Below are 19,473 nucleotides of genomic sequence, written 5' to 3'. Positions count from 1 at the left end.
TTTGCTTATTCCCATATCAGGAACCCAGAGCTGGTTAAGGTCCCTAGGTACTGGAGGAGGCTTCACTAAGATGTACTATGAGTACATGTGTTTCTCTCTCCTTCCCTCCCCCCTCCCTCCCTCCCTCCCTCAATTCTCAACTAGAAACTGTTTGTAAATTGTGATTTAAAGAGTTAGTTATTTGAAGGCCTAGTGTGAGTGTGTTTGTTTGTGATTTTGAGTGGTCAGATGACATTTGTTCTCAGTTATGTCAGTGATATTTTTCGTATCCTCAGAGCTGCAGATCTTTTGATCTCCTCCTGAGGGCTTGGATCAAGTACAATTCTGGACCTAAGGTAACTGTAATGTGGCATTCTGTTTTAGAGCTGTCATCCTAGGAGTAGAAAGGGAAATAAACTGATATTTGTAGGAGTTGAAATTCTGGGGGAAAGGGTTGGGGAGATTTTGAGTCGTCTTTTAACATCCACGTATTTAAAGCAGATTAGATTTCAGTGTTGGGTATAAAGATAAATCTTCATCTGCTATACAGTTTCCTGGATTGGGTTAGGGAGGTGGTTCTACCCAAAGCCATGTTATAAGACTCCATGTAATCCCAGTCAAAAATATCAACAGATTGTTTTTTCTCTCTCAGGACTTGACAAGATGATTCTAAAATGTATTAAGTATAAAGGAGCAAGATCAAGTGAAATGTTCTTGAAAAATAGAAAGACCTGATCTACCAGATCCCAAGACTTATTTAAAAAGCAGTGTCCTACTGGCACACATACAAATAGACTAATGGGACAGAAATGAAAGACCAGATCCTTAACAGATTCTCCATGTGGTGAATCCTTTATGACAGCTGTGGTATTCCAGAGTAATGTGAAGAAGCAGTCTTTTCAATTCAAGGTGCTAGAACCATCAGATATCCATGTACAGGGACCATCCCCCCACCCCCTACACACACACATTAAAAGAAAGAAAGTAGAAATGATGGGGGCGGGGTTGTGGCTCAGTGGTAGAGCACTTGCCTAGCATGCTCAAGGCACTGAGTTCCATTCCCAGGTATCACATAAAAAATAAATAAATAAACAAATAAAATAAAGGTAAAAAAAAAAAAAGAAAGAAATCGGATGCCTATCCCAGGCTATATGCAAAAACTCCAGATGGATACCAGCATAAATGTGAAAGATAGAACTTTAAGTGCACACACACTCACGCACACACACACAAACACACATGCTTGATATATATATGTATGTATACATGCACACATCTCCATGACTTTAGGGTATTGAATGTTTTCTTCTATGATAAAAAAGAAATCTGTAGTCAAAATTTATGTATTTGGCTGATAAAGTTAGAAACCTCTCATAGTCAAAAGATATGTAAAAAGACAAATAGGCACACAGTAAAAGAATATATTTTTATGTATAATTGAGAAAGTATTAGTTATATAGAATATATACCAATTTTTTTTGGGGGGGGTGCTAGGGATTGAACCCAGGGCCTTGTGCATGCAAGGTAAGCACTCTACCATTTGAGCTATATCCCTGGCCCCTATATTCCAATATTTAAATAAATAAAAGATAATCCATTCTGAGAAAAATAGACAAAACAATTAAAATAGACTCTTGACTAAAGAAGTAAAAATAGCCAATAATCATAAAAGTCTCAACTTCTTTAACAAACAAAGAGGTGAAATTAAATCATAATTAGATTCTACTTCGTGTCGTAGAATCTACATGTTAGTAAAACACCAAAGGCTGGCAACACCAGGTTATGAGGGGAGGTGGAACAAGAAGAGCTGGTGGTAGAAATGCAAAGGAGTAGTTCACCACATGGTAGGTAGTTGCAGGTGTGAGTGTACACCTTTTTGATTCAGCAGCTGGGTCTCTACACGTGAACACTAGAGAAACTTGCACTGTACACAAAGAGAAATAGACTTTTTTTGTTCCTATAACTTTATTTTGCAAATTGTCAAGCCTATGGAAAAGTGGCAAATAAGCATACCATATATGATAAAGCCTTCATAGACGCTGGCTAAGCAAAATATGGTAGTTTGTGGAGAGAGCATGCCTGGGCTTTGAAGTCAGTGAGTGATACTTGCACTGAAATCCCAATTCCATCACTTATAGCTCTGTCATCAAGGGAGACCTATTAAAATCTGTAAGCCTCGGTTTTCTCATCTGCCCTGGATACAATAATATGCCTACCATATCAATAGCATAAGGATTAACTATATCAATGTTTATAAGGCACTGAGATAAAGTGTCAGCAACATAGTAGTTGCCCTGTAAACTATGGTCACTATTATTATTTTTTGTTGTAATGGTGGTTAAAATGATAATGATGTATTTTTATATTTCCAGAGCCTTTTAATTACAGCACATTTATTGATACATACTCATTGTGAATTTTTTCACCATAGAATATTAAGTAATTCTGGGGGGAAACGGCATTTTATTTAACCCTGTATTGCATTTTTTCATTTTCCTATTAAAATTTTGTTATTAGAAAGTACAATCCAAAGAGAAAACATGATCATGACAAAAAAAATGTTTTTATAATTTAGGAAATTATGCAGAATTAAAAACTTCTTTTGAAAAATAAAAATGTAATTTTATCAAAATTAAAAGAAACTGAGGGCTGGGGTTGTGGCTCAATGGCAGAGCGCTTGCCTCGCACATGTAAGGCATTGGGTTCAATCCTCAGCACCACATTAAAATAAACAAACAAAATAAAGATATTGTGTCCATGTATAACTAAAAAAAAAAGAAACTGAAGCACAAAAAAGTTTTTAAAAAGTTCTTTAAAACATAATATGAGAAATAAAAAGTGTTTCCTAATTTCTAATCCAAGAATCTACACAGTAAATTATACTATCAGTAATTATTTTAAAAAAACACACACACTTTAATAAATAGCAGTAGCCTTTAGCACTAAAGCTGTGGCCTTCATTTCTTTAACTACAAAATAAGTGAAATCACATGAAAAACCTTTGAGCTTCTTACTCTCTAGTGAAATATGACTCTATGTCTGAGGACTTTCTCACTGACCACCAGAACCACAGTCGTCTTTTCTTCTTGGGAACTGCTGCCTATACCTCACTCTTCTACTTTCCTACCTAGTCATGATTATGTTGCCCCATTGTACCTTTACTTATCTTTTCATAAACATCCTGTATCTCCAGTTAGATCATATTTTCTTGGGGTTGCAGACCTCTTTTTATGTATCATTATGTTTAAAAGGTTTTAAGTGTAAAAAAAAAAATTAAATGTGATGGTCTTTAATAGCACCTAGTGTGGTGATTTTGCACAGTGTAAGTACAGGATAAATGCTTGATGCAAATGACTGTCAGATTACGGTTGGCAAAAATAGGATTAGCCATCGTAGTCATTGTAACATGAGCATAGGATTTGGGATCCTGCCTCAAAAGCAAATATGTCTATTTTCCTTTGTTTTAGAAAGACAGTATGGAGCGGATATTTTCTGGTATTCAGCCTACAGGAATCCTCCACTTGGGAAATTACCTAGGAGCCATTGAGAGCTGGGTGAGGTTACAGGATGAATATGACACAGTGCTATACAGCATCGTAGACCTCCACTCCATCACCATCCCTCAAGACCCCACCATTCTTCGGCAGAGCATCCTGGACATGACTGCAGCTCTTCTTGCTTGTGGTATAAATCCAGAGAAAAGCATCCTTTTTCAACAATCTCAGGTCAGCATCTCGGATTAGAATCGAGAACAATATTTACTTTCAGATTATTTAAGGAAAAATTTGAATGATTCATACAGCTCCCGTTCATTTTTTTTTAATTGTTCAAGGGCAGCTTCATCAAATGCAATTGTTTTTGTTTAATGTTTTGTCTATATACCTATCATTATGTATCCATATATTTCTTTTTTTTAATTTAGTTTTTAGTTGTAATTGGACACAGTACCTTTATTTTATTTATGTTTATGTGGGGCTGAGGATTGAATTCAGGGCCTTGCATGGGCTAGGTGAGCACTCTACTGCTGAGACACAATCCCAACCCAAGTATCCTTATATTTCAATAGTGTTTTTTAACTTATCTTCCACTGGGCTTGGCAAATTTATAGTTCTTCATCTAGCAAAAAAAGTTGTATCTCTAATAGTTTTAATCCTGGAATGTTTTTTTCCTTTGCTCTATTGCAAGAATCATTGAACCAACGATTTTGTGCTATTGACTAATCTCTTTATGATCAAGGACAGAATTTAGTGACCAGTGGTTTTATGTAATTCCAATGTTGCTTTCTTGGGTATTGCATTTGGAAGGCCTATTGGATAATCCCCATTGTTCATTCTTTGTCTAATAGCTTTTGAGAAGATTTGATAGAACAAGCTGGGAAATTGGAAGACAAAGTCCCAGTGTCTTGTGTCCAAGCCAAGAAAGGCTTCAGAGCAAAGCCAAAATATTTGACTCATATCTTTACTATGGATGAATCAGTTTATTCTTGGACATGCAGAGAGCCTGGCCCAGAGAGAGGACAATTATGAAATGCTTTAACAAAGAAGATAAAAATTCTAACTGATCCATGCCCTCATTACATATCTGCTTTAACCTGCAGCAAAACCTCAGCCAAGGAATGACCTCCCTTGATTATAATCTTCTATCATTATTTTAATATGTTTTATTGTCCACAGAACTTAATGTAATGATTCACATAGATCAACCCATTACATATGCAGTAAGGCTGGGGGTATAGTTCAACGGTAGAGCACTTGCCTAGCAATCCTCAACACCTCAAAACACAAATACACACACACACACACACGCACACGCACACGCACATGCATGTACACACACACTGAAAAGTGTCTTCAAAAAATAAACAAGGATCAAACCCAGTGCCTCTCCCATTAAAAAGGTAAAGGAATTCTGTTCATCTACAACTAAAAAAATATTTTAAAAAATAAAATAAATGAGTTTATCAACTTAAGCTTGTTGCCAATATGTAGATATTTGATAAAATAATAGAGTGGAATTGCTAAATGGCAATTTACTCCAACTTCCTTATAATTCATCACTAAGCCTTTACTTACACATGATTTTCAAATTCAATGTTGGACAGCTCTAATTGCTATAAGGTTCTAGCTCACATTGAGCAAACATCTGCCTCTCTATAATTTGCATCATTCATTTAATTTCTGCTGTCTAAGTATAGACAATAAATAACTCTCTCTTCACACACCTGTTCTTCAAATACTTGGAAACCTGGATTATGTGCCATCCCTAGTCTACAGGTTTTACCTTATTCCAACCAGTTGTCCCCGCTTCTCTCACTCTTGTTCATCGTATCTCAGAAGCACTCTCACCTTCTCTCTGAAAATATGAAACTCTCATATTTCATGAAATAATGTTTCTTCAAACTCTTTGCATCTATTTCTGACATTGGAAAGCTGGTCATCATCAGAGCCACTTCTTGAGTCACCTAATGCATTTTGCAAAGCACATTCATCTTCACTCCATCTAAGCTGTTTTTGATATAAGCGCTCTTTTGATCCTTATTTGATGTTATTTCTAAAAATTTTAGTCCCGGCAACAAGTACCTACACCTATATTTCTTAGGTGAATATGTCTACTCTCCACAAAATAACCACTTACAGGATTGCTTTTGTAAGTAATCTTTAAAATTAAAGGCTTATTTATAGCCATATCCAAAGACTACACTTTGAACTTATTCCTCCAGGAATAATTACCATATGGTAATCTTTCTCTATTAACATATTATAAATGTTGTCTCCTTTGTAAAGGATTTTTGGCAGTGACCTTCATAAACACTTAAAATTTTCTTTTTTTTTTTTTAAAGAGAGTGAGAGAGGAGAGAGAGAGAGAGAATTTTTTTAATATTTATTTTTTAGTATTCGGCGGACACAACATCTTTGTTTGTATGTAATGCTGAGGATCGAACCCGGGCCGCACGCATGGCAGGCGAGCGCACTACCGCTTGAGCCACATCCCCAGCCCCTTAAAATTTTCAATAATTCCACTGTACTTTGTCATTTAAAATAGCAATTATGATAGAGTAAAACCTCAATATGAGAGACTTTGTAAGGGCTCTCTCATAAATGAAGGATAAAAAATTTCTCCATCTCTTGAAAGGTGACTAAGGAGATCATTGGTTCCAAGAAGGCTGTGGGTGTAGGTAGGTCAAATAGTGGAGGTGACCAGTGTTGACAGGCATGTGCCTGCCTCCTGGTAGCCTCAGTGCAGCCCCGAGCCGTCACAGTTCCCTCTCTGCCATCTCCGACTTCAGCTCTGTTGGGGTGGATTTTGATAGTTTGCCAGTAAAACTTAAAGGGAGTATTTGTTTTGCCTACCTTTCACAACTTTTCTATCAAAGCAAATGTGAAAGATCTCCTCAGGTGTCTTTCTGACCACAAAACATGCAGACTTAGCCATTCTCTTCTTTTTTGGATAAGGCAACCAACCTTATTGTGTAGATACACCAGATATTTTATCAGACTCGCATTCCTCTTTTTAAATATTAATGGAAGAGAACTTTTTAAGAATAGTGTATTGTGATTCTCATCACTTAACACGATGTGGCTTATCTCATCAAGTTATTTTCTTGTTGCTGTTGAAGCATTTTAATGCAGATACTACACATTATAGCATTTTTCTTCCTTAATAATTCAGTATGCCTCTCTATAAGTTAATTAATTTTTTGTGTGTGGGGTGGGTGGTACCAGGGACTGAACTAAGGGGCACTTGACCACTGAGTCACATCCCCAACTCTATTTTTTATATTTTATTTAGAGACAAGGTCTCACTGAGTTGTTTAGCACCTCACTTTTTACTGAGGCTGGCTTTGAACTCATGATCCTCCTGTCTCAGCCTCCCAGGCAGCTGGGATTACAGGCGTGCACCACCTTGCCCGGCAAGTTGAGTAAGTTTTTGTATATAATCATAATGCTATCATCACACCTAGCAAAGTTATTAATTCTATATTATTACCTAATACCCAGATTACTCTGATTCTCCCCAAAATGTTTTTGGAGTTAGCTTCTTTGATGGATGATCTACCAAAATCCACACATCATATTTTATTATAGATTGAAATCTTTATGTGTATATGTGCTCTTTGATTTGTTGATCATGTTTTATTTTATTTCCTATAAAGTAAGTCCTTCTGCATTTAAAAAATTTTAAACTTCAATTTTTATGGTTTTACTTTTTTTATACCTTTGATAGATTGATCAAGTTTTCTTTTACTTGCTATAAAGTTAATTCTTATAAACTTAAAAATAAACCTTAATGTTGTGTTGCTGTCCCTTTGCACTAATCTGTGTAATCAGATGTTTGGTGACTATAAACTGCTGTCCCATGGAGTTGCTCGTCCTTCTGTTCCTTAGTTTAAATAGAATGTGTGCTTGCCTGGTGCCCACAGAGCTCCTCGAGAGAAGTATTATGTATTGGTTCCTTTAGAAAGACCATAAAGCTTCAGTCGTTCATAGATAGTGATGGAAACATCCTCCTCATGTTTTATCTTCAGACTGTGAAGGCGTGTATTAGCTTTTGCTTCTTAGAACCATTTCTAGAAGAAGTATAATTGAATAAGCTAGTCTCCAGAACAATTATTTCTAAACACAGGGCCCCCTGTGTGCAGTGCTATAGCATGTGAAAGAATCATCATAGGCTGTGATTTATGGTTGTGATCCAAAAATCAATAATTAACTATGTCTTTGTTTTCCCATTTATTTTAATTGACAAAGATTGTATATATTTATGTATACAATGTGTGATGTTTTGGTATATGTATAGGTTGCAGAATGGCTAAATCAAGCCAATTAGCATATGTATTGCCTCACATACTTTCATGTGGTGAGGCAATATTTTTGCAATATTCAAGCATACTCTACATTGTTATATAGCCACCATATTATACAGTAGGTCTATTAAACTGTATTCCTCCTGTGATTTTATATCCTGTGTCCTTTAATGAACATTCCCATTTTGCCTCACTCTCCCCTGATAATCACCATTCTAGTCTCTGCTTCTATGAGTTTAACTCTTTTAGATTCTACATGTGGTCTCTATGGTATTTATCTTTCTGTGCTTGGCTTATTTCATTGAACATAATATCCTCCAGGTACATCCATGTTGTTACGAATGAAAGGATTTTCTTTCCTTCTTTTTTAGTTCTGAATAGTGTTTTATGGTATGTATATGCCACATTTTCATTATCCTTCGTCTGTTGGTTGACACTTAGGCTGATTTCCGTATCTTGGGTATTGCAAATAATGCTATGTTAACCATGGGAATGCAGGTAGCTCTTTCACATATTGGTTTCCTATCCTTTGGATATATATCACTGGTGGGTTTATATGCAATTCTATTTTTAAGTTATTGGGGAACCTCCATACCACTTTCCATAATGGCTATTCTAATTTCCAGTACCACTAACATCATGCAAGAGTCCCCTTTCACTAGTAACCATTCAAGCAGGTGTGAGATAATCAATCCATGAAGTGTTCAATGGATGGGGACAGAAAAAATAATAATAATCGGCATCAGCATTTTAAGATTCATTAAAAAGGGAAGTCATGTTTATTAGAAAACTAATATTTTTAAGAGTAAGGTTTACCCAGCCCTTTCATATGCATGACTTTTCTTTTTCTTTTTTTTTTTTTTTTGAGAGAGAAATTTTTTAATATTTATTTTTTTTTAGTTTTTGGTGGACACAACATCTTTGTTTGTATGTGGTGTTGAGGATCGAACCCGGGCCACACGCATGCCAGGCAAATGCGCTACTGCTTGAGCCACATCCCCAGCCCATTACTTTTCTCTTAATGATCAGAATATCCACAAAAGTGACTGTTATCTTTCTTTTACAAATGATTAAATTGGAGTCTGAGGAGATTAAAAGGATTTTAAAATGTACTTAAAACCATCTTAGAGGCATCTCCTATTTTGTAAATGTTCAAGGTATGTAACTTCTTGACAGCTTTAGATGGCAAAGCCAGGACTCTGTTTTCTCACCAAGGGACAGCTTTTAGAGGGTGTGCTCCTGGGGCAGGAATCTTATTCTGCCCCCTGCTGGTCACCCCTTTCCAGGCCTTTGCCTCAGGGTCTGCTGGCTGAGGGACCATGGGGAGCCGAAGCAGAACTCCAGGGGGCCCTCCTTCCCTCTTGCCTGGACAACTGAATTCCCCTTTCACCCCTGCCTTGCTCTCACAGAATGGCAGTCCATTCTCCGTGTGGCAGCCACGTTCATACTTTTACTAAAAATATATCAATGCTTCTCTCCTGCCCTAAGTAAAAATCTAATCTCAATTTAGTTAGAAAGGCCTTCTACAGTGAGCCCCAGGGATCAACAGGCCAGCATTTCTTTCACTACACCCACCAAGTTATGGAGACTTTATTTTTTTTAAATATTTTCTTAGTTGTTAATGGACTCTATTTATCTATTTGTTTGTTGAGAATCGAACCCAGGGTCTCACACATGCTGGGCGAGTGCTGTACCCCGGAGCCACAACCCCATCCCTATGTGGACTTTATATTGTCAAATCCCTCTGTGGACTTTATATTGTCAGTATGTTTTGTGTTCGGATGATTCAGTTCAGTTTCACAAGTTATCTCTTTAAAGCAGACGTTGAAGAACTTTTTTCTGTTTTCATTTGGAGAGAGTTTGTTGGATCAATCAATTCTTAATTTATAAGCAGATAATTAAATGATCATTTGTCTACATTTAGAAAATGGTTTTGGGGGGCTGGGGATATAGCTTAGTTGGTAGAGTGCTTGCCTTGCAAGCATAAGGCCCTGAGTTTGATCCCCAGCACCCACCCCCCAAAAAAAGAAGAAAGAAAGAAAATGGTTTTTGTTAGTTCCTTTATATTGAGAGTTTTCAACTACATTTAAGCATTTCATTGATCCTGAAATATGTGATAGAGAGGATAAGAATTTAGAAAGCATTTATACTTAAAATAGTGGGCGCCAATGCCAGTTACAATTAATTCCACCTGCACCTACACAGGCACAATTATTGGTAAGTTAAATTAAGAATTTTTGAAATTACGAATCAGAGAAAAAATATTCTTTTATGTTATGTGATGTGCTTTTCTCAAATGTATCCACTGTGTTCAGTGTATTTTTACATTTATTACATTTTTGTATTTTTACGTTTACATATATTTTTACAAATATTTACTACTAAAGCATAAAAACGGTTTCCTCATGTGCTATTGTTGTACATCAGAAAGAGTCCTAGTAATGATGTGAAATAGGGAAAGAATTTAGCTATGCTATAATGCTGATTTTACCAATAATTTTCATCTCCAATCCTTTGCATTCTTTCTCAGCAGCCTGACTGGAACAATTTAGACTTATTGAAGATTCTTCTCATTATTTTCTTTTTCTTTCTCTCCCACTGGCCTGTAGTCATGGTTCTTCCCCTACAATATGTTTGCCATATGTGAAGAATTTTACAGACCCTCTCTTTTAAAAGGTGTGTGTGTGTGTGTGTGTGTGTGTGTGTGTGTGTGTACGCATGCACATGTGCAAGTGCAAACACACATGTGTATACACACACAGTGGGGAGAGACAGAGAATGCCTGGCAGAGATTTCCATCTCAATGCCAGAGTCAGGGGTCAGGCAGAACCGGCCTCAGTGCAGATCCAGTCTGAGCCCCCCAGATGTCTCTGAGGCACAGGTATCCACACGCTCCCTGCAATCTCATCACCCTGCAGATGGAAGGTAGGAAGTGGAAAAAGACATAGCTTTGGGCCCTGGCTTCCTGCCGAGGCCAGGAAAAAGAGCCAGCTGAGGCCATCGGACATCATGTTACAAAAGGTCCAAAGCCGTCCCCAGAAAAGTCAAGGGAGGAAAATGGAATCTGCAGCTTTGGAATGTGGCCTTGTTCTCTGATTAGTTGTGTTTTGTTTCCCAGGAAACTCAAATCAATAATAATAATAAATAAATAAAAGGGAACTGTAGGGATAGCAGTTTCTGAATGAAGGCCAAAGGAACTGACTACAGGCATCTTGCCTCGCTGTATACAAACGAAAGTTACACCCGACCCCACTGGCCCTTCTTTTAGAGGTATAGAAACAAGGCCCCAAAGTGGACGGTCTGTGTTGTCCTCCGTCTATCCTGGTGGTTTTGGAAGCGCATTTGAGTACATGGTTAGGTTTGTTGAATCCTGAGTTGATAAAAACCATCAGTAGGTGTATGTTCGGCTCCTGGTAGAAAGGGGACAAACAACCAGCAGCATGGAGGGACAGGCTTGGGGGGGTCTGTTTGTAAAGGTGGCATTACCTCCCCAGTTCCTCCTGGAGGCAAGGATCCAAGTGGCCTGTGGTATAAATAAGGGGAAGTTAGGAAAATGATCAGCAAACTCTTAACACGTTTCCCTCTCTTCAGAGTCTCCACCAGTACCTCTCCCTGGCCCAGATCTGCACCCCTGTGTGCCTTGATGAGCAAGGTGCAGTGTGCATGTTGCGTCCGTCCCACACACAGAAACAGGTTCGAGTTGATGATACCTTCCAGAAGAGTTCCTTTCTTGCCATCAGATCCGTGGTGGAAAGAGTACAGGCTTTGGAACTGGACCCATTTAGCTGGTATGTCACTGTCACCTGTTCTCAGTTGTGATACACTGGGCCGGTTCCTCAGCTTTCCTTAACCCTCCTTAGAACGTCTCTAATAGGGATTTAAGTAAAATGGTGCATCATGCTTGGCCCTCCGTATACTGCTCCCCAGGGGCTCCCTGATTTTGCAAAGGATTTGTACAAAGGTAAATTGGGATTAGAAGGTGGAGGTCAAAATAATGGCAATGCTCCTTTTATCCTTAATAATAAAAGAGTTTCAGGAGAGTTTCTTGTTAAAGGATTTTCTTCTGGGGTAAGCTTTTAAGAACTATTTCAGCCATTCAGAAAAGTGTAAAGATGATTGAAATTCTAGCCTTTTAGCATACTTGCTTCATGTAGTTTTGTTTCTTAGAAATAAAACTTTGCAAATATAATAGAAACTTTTTGTTTAGCTCACTCTAATCCCATTTCACTCTCTGCCTCCCCCAGAGGTAACCACTCTATTGATTTCGATATTTATCATTCCCACATGTGTTTATATTTTTATTTAATATGATATGGCCCTAATTTATATGATTTATTTTGCATTTTTAAAACTTTATGTAAATGATATTATGCTACATATCTTCTTGCATGCATAATTATTTTGTTCAATGTTACATGTCTGAGATTAGTCTATTTTGACTGTTGAATAGTATTCCATTAGTCGGGCTCTGTCACAATTTATTTACCCAGTTTCCTGGCCAAGGGTATATAGATTTTTTTTCAGCTTTTAATTACTATAAACAATACTACAGGGCATACTTGGAAACAACTTGTGTGTACATCTGAAAGACTTGGGCATACTTGGAAACAACTTGTGTGTACATCTGAAAGACTTTCTCTAAGTATAGATGCCTAAGAGTGGAATCATGAGGATATATGATGTATATGTGGTCAACTTCACTGGCTTTGCCAGACTGCTCTCCAAATTGGATTCTAATTGACATTCCCACTAACAGGAGAGTTCTTGTTGGTCTAATTCCTCAGCAGTATTTGTATTATTAGACATTTTACTTTTGCCATTATTATCGATGGAATATGCTATCTTATTGTTTCAATATGAATTTCCCTGAAAACTAGTAAGGTTAGGCACGTTTATCAACCCTTTTAATTTCTTCTGTAAATTTTTCATATCTTTTAGTCATTTTGCAATTGTGTGTGTGTATGTGCGTGTGTGTGTGTGTGTGTGTGTGTGTGTGTGTGATTTGAGGATTGAGCCCAGGGTGTCATGCATGCTTGGCAAGCACTCTACCACAGAGCTACATCCCCAGCTTGTTTATATTTTCTTAATGTTTTGTAGGAGTTCTTTACATATCCTGAATATTAATCCTTTGTTATATATTGTCTTTTTTTTTAGACCATGGTTTGTCTTTTTAAATGCTGTCTATTGTACAGAAGTTTTCATGTTAATGTACATAATTCAGTCTTTTCCTTTGTGATTCTGTGCTTCTGAAGTGTTTTTTAAAGTAATTCTTTCTTGGCTTAATGGCATGAAGCTATTCTTTATTATCTCCAAAATGTATTTTAAGACTGACTTATATAAAACAAAACACATTTTGTTTATAAGATTAAAAAAAACACAAACATGTAGTTAATATCACCAGCTATATCATCAGGGAAGTCTGCAAGTGTTGGGAAACTGTGTAGCACATAGTGATGGATACTTGTTTTCAAAAATTCTCATTTGCATTGGAAAGCTAAAATTTTACCACTTTTTTTACCCACAGCTTCTGGGTTGTTTTTCTTGAAATATCCATTGTTCTTTGTTTCTGATGAGTTTAGCTAGAGGCTACTCTGAATCTTTTTAGAGAACAAATGATTTTGTGAGGCTGGCTACTGTATCTTTGTTGCCTGTTTCATTACTCTATCTATTGTCTTTGAAATTACTTCCTTGTTCTTTACTAACTTTCTAGTGGACCTTATTAATTTGCAACCATTCTTCTTTTCTAATATAAACATTTTCTAATAATAATAATTTTCTAATAATAACGTTAATAAGCACTCTGTTTTATTTATTGACATAGCCTAGCAAAAGCTGATAAATACAATGCTACAGGTAAAGAAAAAATGCATACACACATATACGTGAATACATATTAAGCAACAGAATTTAGATGGAAATGACTTTAAGTCAGGAACTGGCTGAGAGAAGCAACTCGTTTAGCTTTGGAAGTGTTAGATAAAGAAATAGGCAACGCCAAGTGTGTAGAGACCAATATTCATTGGCAAATACAAGTACTGACAGGAGGCAGAGCAGTTGGAAAGAGAGTTTATCATTGATACAGATTTATTTTAATTAAAATCAGATTCCCAAACAAGGTTCTTGTTAAGGGGATTTGTCATGGGGATGATAAGAGTCTAATAAAAATAACTCAGCATGAAATTGCTAGTTTCCAAGAGGAAGAAATAAATGGGAATTTGTGAGTCTGAACAGTCTTCCAAGTGTCCTATCTCAAACTTACAGGACCTGATTCCTGGAAAGATAACATTTATATGGGAAATAGTAAAACCTTAAGGGACAGAGAGTATCTTAGAGATTTGATTCAGGAATTACTGAACCAAGTAATTGCTTAGCTAGGTGTGATTGATACCTACAGCTATATCTTTTGGAATCATGTTTCCTTGTACTCTTCTTGTTAATTAAATATTTTTTATTTTTTTAAATATAATGAAATACAGATAATGATATGCCAAGCATTTGGGAATGCTGAATGAAGATTCTTAATATCTGGATTTACTTTGACTTCTTATATTGAAAAAAAAAAAATATATATATATATATATACAGATGAAGCTAAAAGTCTCTTTAATCCTTCTCCTGGCCCAGCCTCTTTACCTCCATCCCCTGCATCACTTTTCTCTAACTCCAGGCAATCAAAACCTTAGATTCATGGTATATCAATCTAGTTCATATTTCACACGCTCATATTTTGTTCTTATAATTCCATCAAAATATATATAACTTGTTTTGTGGTTTAAAATTTTTACATGAGGGGTGTAATGCTGTACGACCTTTTTGCAGTTTTCTTTTTTTTTTCATGAAACTGGGTTTTTATATTCTATGTTTATTCAAGTAAATCTAGCTTATTTCTTATATTCGTGAACAGTGTGCCATTATGCCACATTTATTATACCACATTTTAACAGGCATTTCTTATTATTAAATTTTTAACTTTATTCATACATTCATTTCATGGATATTTAATAAGCACTCACTATATCCTAGGTACTCAGTACTCATGTTATATCAGTGACTAAATCAGACCAAAATCTCTGCCATCATAGTACTTACATTCTGTTGGGAAAACGTAAAATAAATAGTAACCATATTAAATAAGCCAAACACAAAGTGTATTAAACAGTGACAAATGATATGGGAAAAGATGAAGGAGAATTGGGAGCGGGGTGGAGGGGATAAGCCCTCTTGATAAAATAATATTTGAGCAGATGTCAGGTGAGTATCAGGAGGTTGAGAATTATTGCAGAGGAAAGAGCCATGGCAAAGCCCCTAGGGTGAGGGTGTATCAGTGTATTCCAGGAACCTGAGACCAGCTTGCTGGAGGAGCCTGCCGAGTGACATAGAGTAACAGTGTTGAGCAGGGGAAATGACCTTGCCTGGTCTCACAGTTCATTACGGGACTTTGCCTTTTACTCTGAGGAAATGAGAATCTAAGGGTTTTGTGCCAAGAAGTGATCTGATCTATGTTTTGAAAGGCTCCCTTTGGCTGCTCTGTTACTAATAGGCTCTAGGGGACCTGGGGTAGAAGCAGAGACCACTGAGGACGTTATTATGGTGAGCCAGAGGAGAGAGTTGGTGCCCTGGGCCACAGGGGCAGAAGTGGTGAAGTCCTGAATATATTTTGAAGATAGAGGCAACAAGATTTGTAGGTGGGTTAGCTACAGGGTGTGAGAAAACAGGAGTGAAGGATGGCACAAGGTTTCTACCTAAGCAACTTCCAGGGTAGAGTTTCCATCCAGGAACAGGACAGGTCTGGGATGGGGGATCAGGAGGTCAGTTTCAGTGAAGTTGAGCTCGGGATGTCCATTAGATGTCCACACGGCGATGCTGAACAGGTGGTCGGGTACCTGAATCTGGAGCTCATCAGAGCAGTGTGGCTGGGGTGTAAGTTTGAAATCATCAGTCACATGAACCACACTTAAAGCAATGGAAAGGAGATGAAATTGCAAAGGGAGTGAGTGTAATGAGGAATAGAAGTAAAGAAACAGGACTGAAACCTCGGTGTGCACAGTATGATGGCAGCTCTGGCCTCCTTCTTTTTCTTCAAAGTTGGGAACCCATTTTCTCCTCTAACCACATTGAAAGGATGTAGAGTCGGCTTTGATTTGGGGGCCATCTGTTTCTCGATGGAGTGATTGTTTTTTTGTTTGTTTGTTTCTTCTAATTCTCTCTTCAGTTGTATGCAATCTAGTATTTATCACATCTATTGAGTTTTTTACTACCTGACTCAAGTTTTTTTCAGTTTTTTTATATAAACTTTATATTAGCTACAACAAACATGCCTACTAGCACAAAATCATAAATCTGTTTTCACAAACTGAATGCACACATGTAAGTGCTAGCATGTTCTTCATTTCTCTTTCAAATTACTTACTACCTTGGCTCCCAAGGCAACCTATTTGTGAATGTTGTATAAATTTTCTTTTTCAATATGCACTCATTTTGTTGGTATGTACCTGGCTTCTTTCTTCCACTCATTCATGTTGTTCCATTTAATTGTTCATTAATCCTCCTTGCTATTGCCTATTCTTTGTATGCTGCGATCTATGTGTCTACTCAACTACACGTGGAAAATTTAGATTGTTTCAAATTTGGGATTGTTACAGTGTGCCTGCACATTTATTTTGGGAAAATATATGAAGACATTTATGCTGAATATATACCTAGAAATAAATTTGGGGGTCAGAAGACAAGTGAATGTTGAGCTCTAGGGTATATCCGTTTTCTGAAGTCGGTAGACCAGTTTACATCCCACAACAGTGTGTGGGATTTACTCAACATCCTCACCACTCCCGATACTGTTGGATTTTTCATTTCAATCATTCTGTGAATGTGTAGTGGTATATCATACATAGCTTTAGTTTGCCTTTAAGGCATGCAATAAAGAGAAGTTCCTGATTTTAATGCAGTTTATGTTACCAAGGGTTATTCTTCATGTTTAGCACTTTGTGGATCCTGTTTCTGAAAAGTCCTTACTAAGTTAAAAGTGCAGTGAACTGATTTGAATTCTTCTGCAAATTTCAAAAATACCTATAATGATTAAGGAGAGTATTTCAGTGTGCTGTAAAGAATTTCAGAGGCTTCCCAAGAGTACAGTTCTCTCATTCCATTTTGGAAGATCTTTTGTTCCTTCCTATCGAACCCAGAAATTCTGTAAAGTATATTTCTTACCCCATTTGTTTTTAATTGCCCTGTCTTCTATTCTCAGAGATAACAGAGCTCATTAGAAGTGAATTCCTCTGAATTGTCCATTCTCCACTCCTAGCTCACAAGATATACCTCGGCCACATTCACCTCTTACTACAGCGGAAGACATTTTAGTCCTCTGTTTCTCTGCCTTTGTTCGGCACCTTTCCCTTTCCTCCTTCAAAAACATTGTTCTTTGATTTACCCTCTTCCTGTATCTTCCTGGCTCTCCTCCTACTTAGTACATAAGACCGTAGGACTTTCCTCCCTTAAAAAACAAAATGTTTGCTCTCTAACTGCTCTTTGTTACCCATCTCTTATCTTTCCCTAAAAAAAGAAGTATTACACATATAAATAAAATTTCATAGAATTAAATAGACCCTTTTTAGATTTCACTATGTAAGACTGGTGAAATCTAACTCGGGTAGGATGGATTGTTTGAAGTTCAGTTTCTTCGTTGTGATGTTTAACTATAGTTAATGCAAGTTGTTGCCATAGGGGGAGATTAGGTGAAGGTTATATGGGAATTTTCTGTAGTATTTCTAAAAATTATCTATAATAATAATAATATTGATTAATATGTGCTAGGTATTATTCTAAGTACCTTCTTGTGGGTACTATTATTTTTTTTCATTTTATAAGTAACAAAACATCGACATAGGGAGATTAAGTTACTTACCCAGGGTCACCCAGCTACTAAGTAGCAGAACTAGCATTCAGATCCAGGTAGCTTTACTGCAGAGGTGGCCCTCCTAACCCCCTCTGCTATGCTCCTCAGACCTGCTCCTCAGACCTCTCTTCATATCCTGCATCCTAGCCCCACTCTTAATGCCCTTGTAATCCATCTCAATCACTCCCTTGAAATGGCTTCTGTCTGGATCAGCATCAAGTTGACAAATCTAATGGCCCTATTATTCCCGAGCCTTTCATAGACTTTGTACATTGAGAAGTATTTACTGAGCACATATAATGTCAGGCTGTGTTTCATAGGAGTGAACGAGACAGGCAAAACTGCTGTGGCTGATGAATACATGACTTGACTTGTTACAATTAGAGGGTCAGAAATCTTCAGTTTTTTTTCAACTTAATCACAGTTGACTTGTTTGTGGCCAGTCTCTTGTCCCATACCTTTGTTTTTTTATGGCTAAAACAGATCTTATTATTTTGTGGCTTCACAGTGCAAGAAAATATTGTAATTAGTTACCTACCATATTTTCTTTTTCCTCAAGTAAAATTGTCATGAATAGGAAGAGAACTAAATTCTGAAGTCCTTCTTTTCTTGTGCAATTATTGAAGCTGGATTATGAAAAATCAATCACCTTTGACCTACTTTTTCTGCATGAGAATAATTTGAATTAACTTGATGCCCTCTATTTTGGAAACACTAGGAAGATCTCTGAAAAACATTAAGTAAGTTTCATTCCATATGTCCAAATAAAAAGCTTATCCAAGGAAAATACTTGAGTTCATGGAGACATTGATAGTTTTTTTTTTTTTTTTTTCTGTATCACCAAAGCTAAGCATGTGAACCAGAGATGAAGGGAAGGAGTCATCTTGTCTCTTTCCACATGTCCATGGTTATTTTCTGTGTTTTCATTCCTTTCCCCAACCCAGTAAAGAGGGGAAAAAAAATTATCTTACATTTCTTCATGCCTAAAAACAGCCTTGTATTAGTTCTACCAGGAGTGCCTTTGGCTTGATGGACTAGAGGCTACTCTAATCCCCTTGCTTACATCCCCAGTTGCTGTTTTGTCTGATAGCTGTTTGTTTATAGCAGCAGTCAGCAATTTGCTTGGAGACTCCTGTCAAAGTCACTGGCCTCCATGAAACCCAAATGCCTCTTGGAAGAAATACAACAGGTTCAGCCCAGCAACTGGCAAAACTTTAAAAGTGATTCCTTGTCAAACACGTGGGAAACAACTCTTCCCTCCCTATAACTTGAGGGAAAAAAATGAGAAACTATCTTACAATAGATGGTGATTCCTTGCTAGTAAAATCAGCCTGGACTGGTTCAGCCCCATTTCTTTATGTTCCTTTTGCAAAACCCACAAAGAACACATTTGGGGCCACTTTGCAGAGTTGGCAACAGTCTCTGCTTTTTAAGGAAATCATATGGACCCCCCCACACACACACAAAGCCACAGTCGATGAACGGCTGGGAATCTCCAGGGCTCAAAGCGGGATGCATAGGACTTAACTTCTGGGTGATCAGTTAGAATGTGGCCAGGGCCCAAGAATCATCCCAGTTTCTGCCAGCGTTGGTTGCTTCATTAAATTTGATTCAAACAAAAACAAGTTGGGAAAGTTGATATTTTCCTGTTGATTAGAAAAAGAGAAGGAAGTCGAGGAAGAACTAGAAATGATAAAAATACCCTTCCAGATGATGGGCTGATAAAGTAATCCCTAAAATTCAAATCACTCTAGATCTCAAGAATTCAATCTTTAACTGTGGTGCCTTTTTCTGCCATATA

General features: G+C 37.2%; 1 protein-coding gene across 4 annotated transcripts in view; it reads left to right on the top strand.

The window, feature by feature from the left end:
• Nucleotides 1-19,473, top strand: part of Wars2 (tryptophanyl tRNA synthetase 2, mitochondrial) — a 75,309-nt gene that overhangs the window by 39,092 nt on the left and 16,744 nt on the right. For 2 of the 4 annotated variants that reach the window (XM_026413709.2, XM_077791087.1), the window contains exon 2: nucleotides 3,447-3,704. The exons of 1 other annotated variant lie outside the window; for it this stretch is intronic. In XM_026413709.2, the coding sequence (XP_026269494.1) occupies nucleotides 3,447-3,704 (258 nt within the window). Of the gene's footprint in view, nucleotides 1-275; nucleotides 336-3,446; nucleotides 3,705-19,473 lie in introns of all 4 variants that reach the window. One more of the 4 variants, XM_026413708.2, reaches the window with a different exon arrangement.

This window comes from Urocitellus parryii, chromosome 11 (assembly GCF_045843805.1).
Source record: "Urocitellus parryii isolate mUroPar1 chromosome 11, mUroPar1.hap1, whole genome shotgun sequence".
NCBI lineage: Eukaryota > Metazoa > Chordata > Mammalia > Rodentia > Sciuridae > Urocitellus > Urocitellus parryii.
The sequence above is the reverse complement of the archived record's forward strand: the minus strand, read 5'-3'. Positions and strand labels throughout refer to the sequence as shown.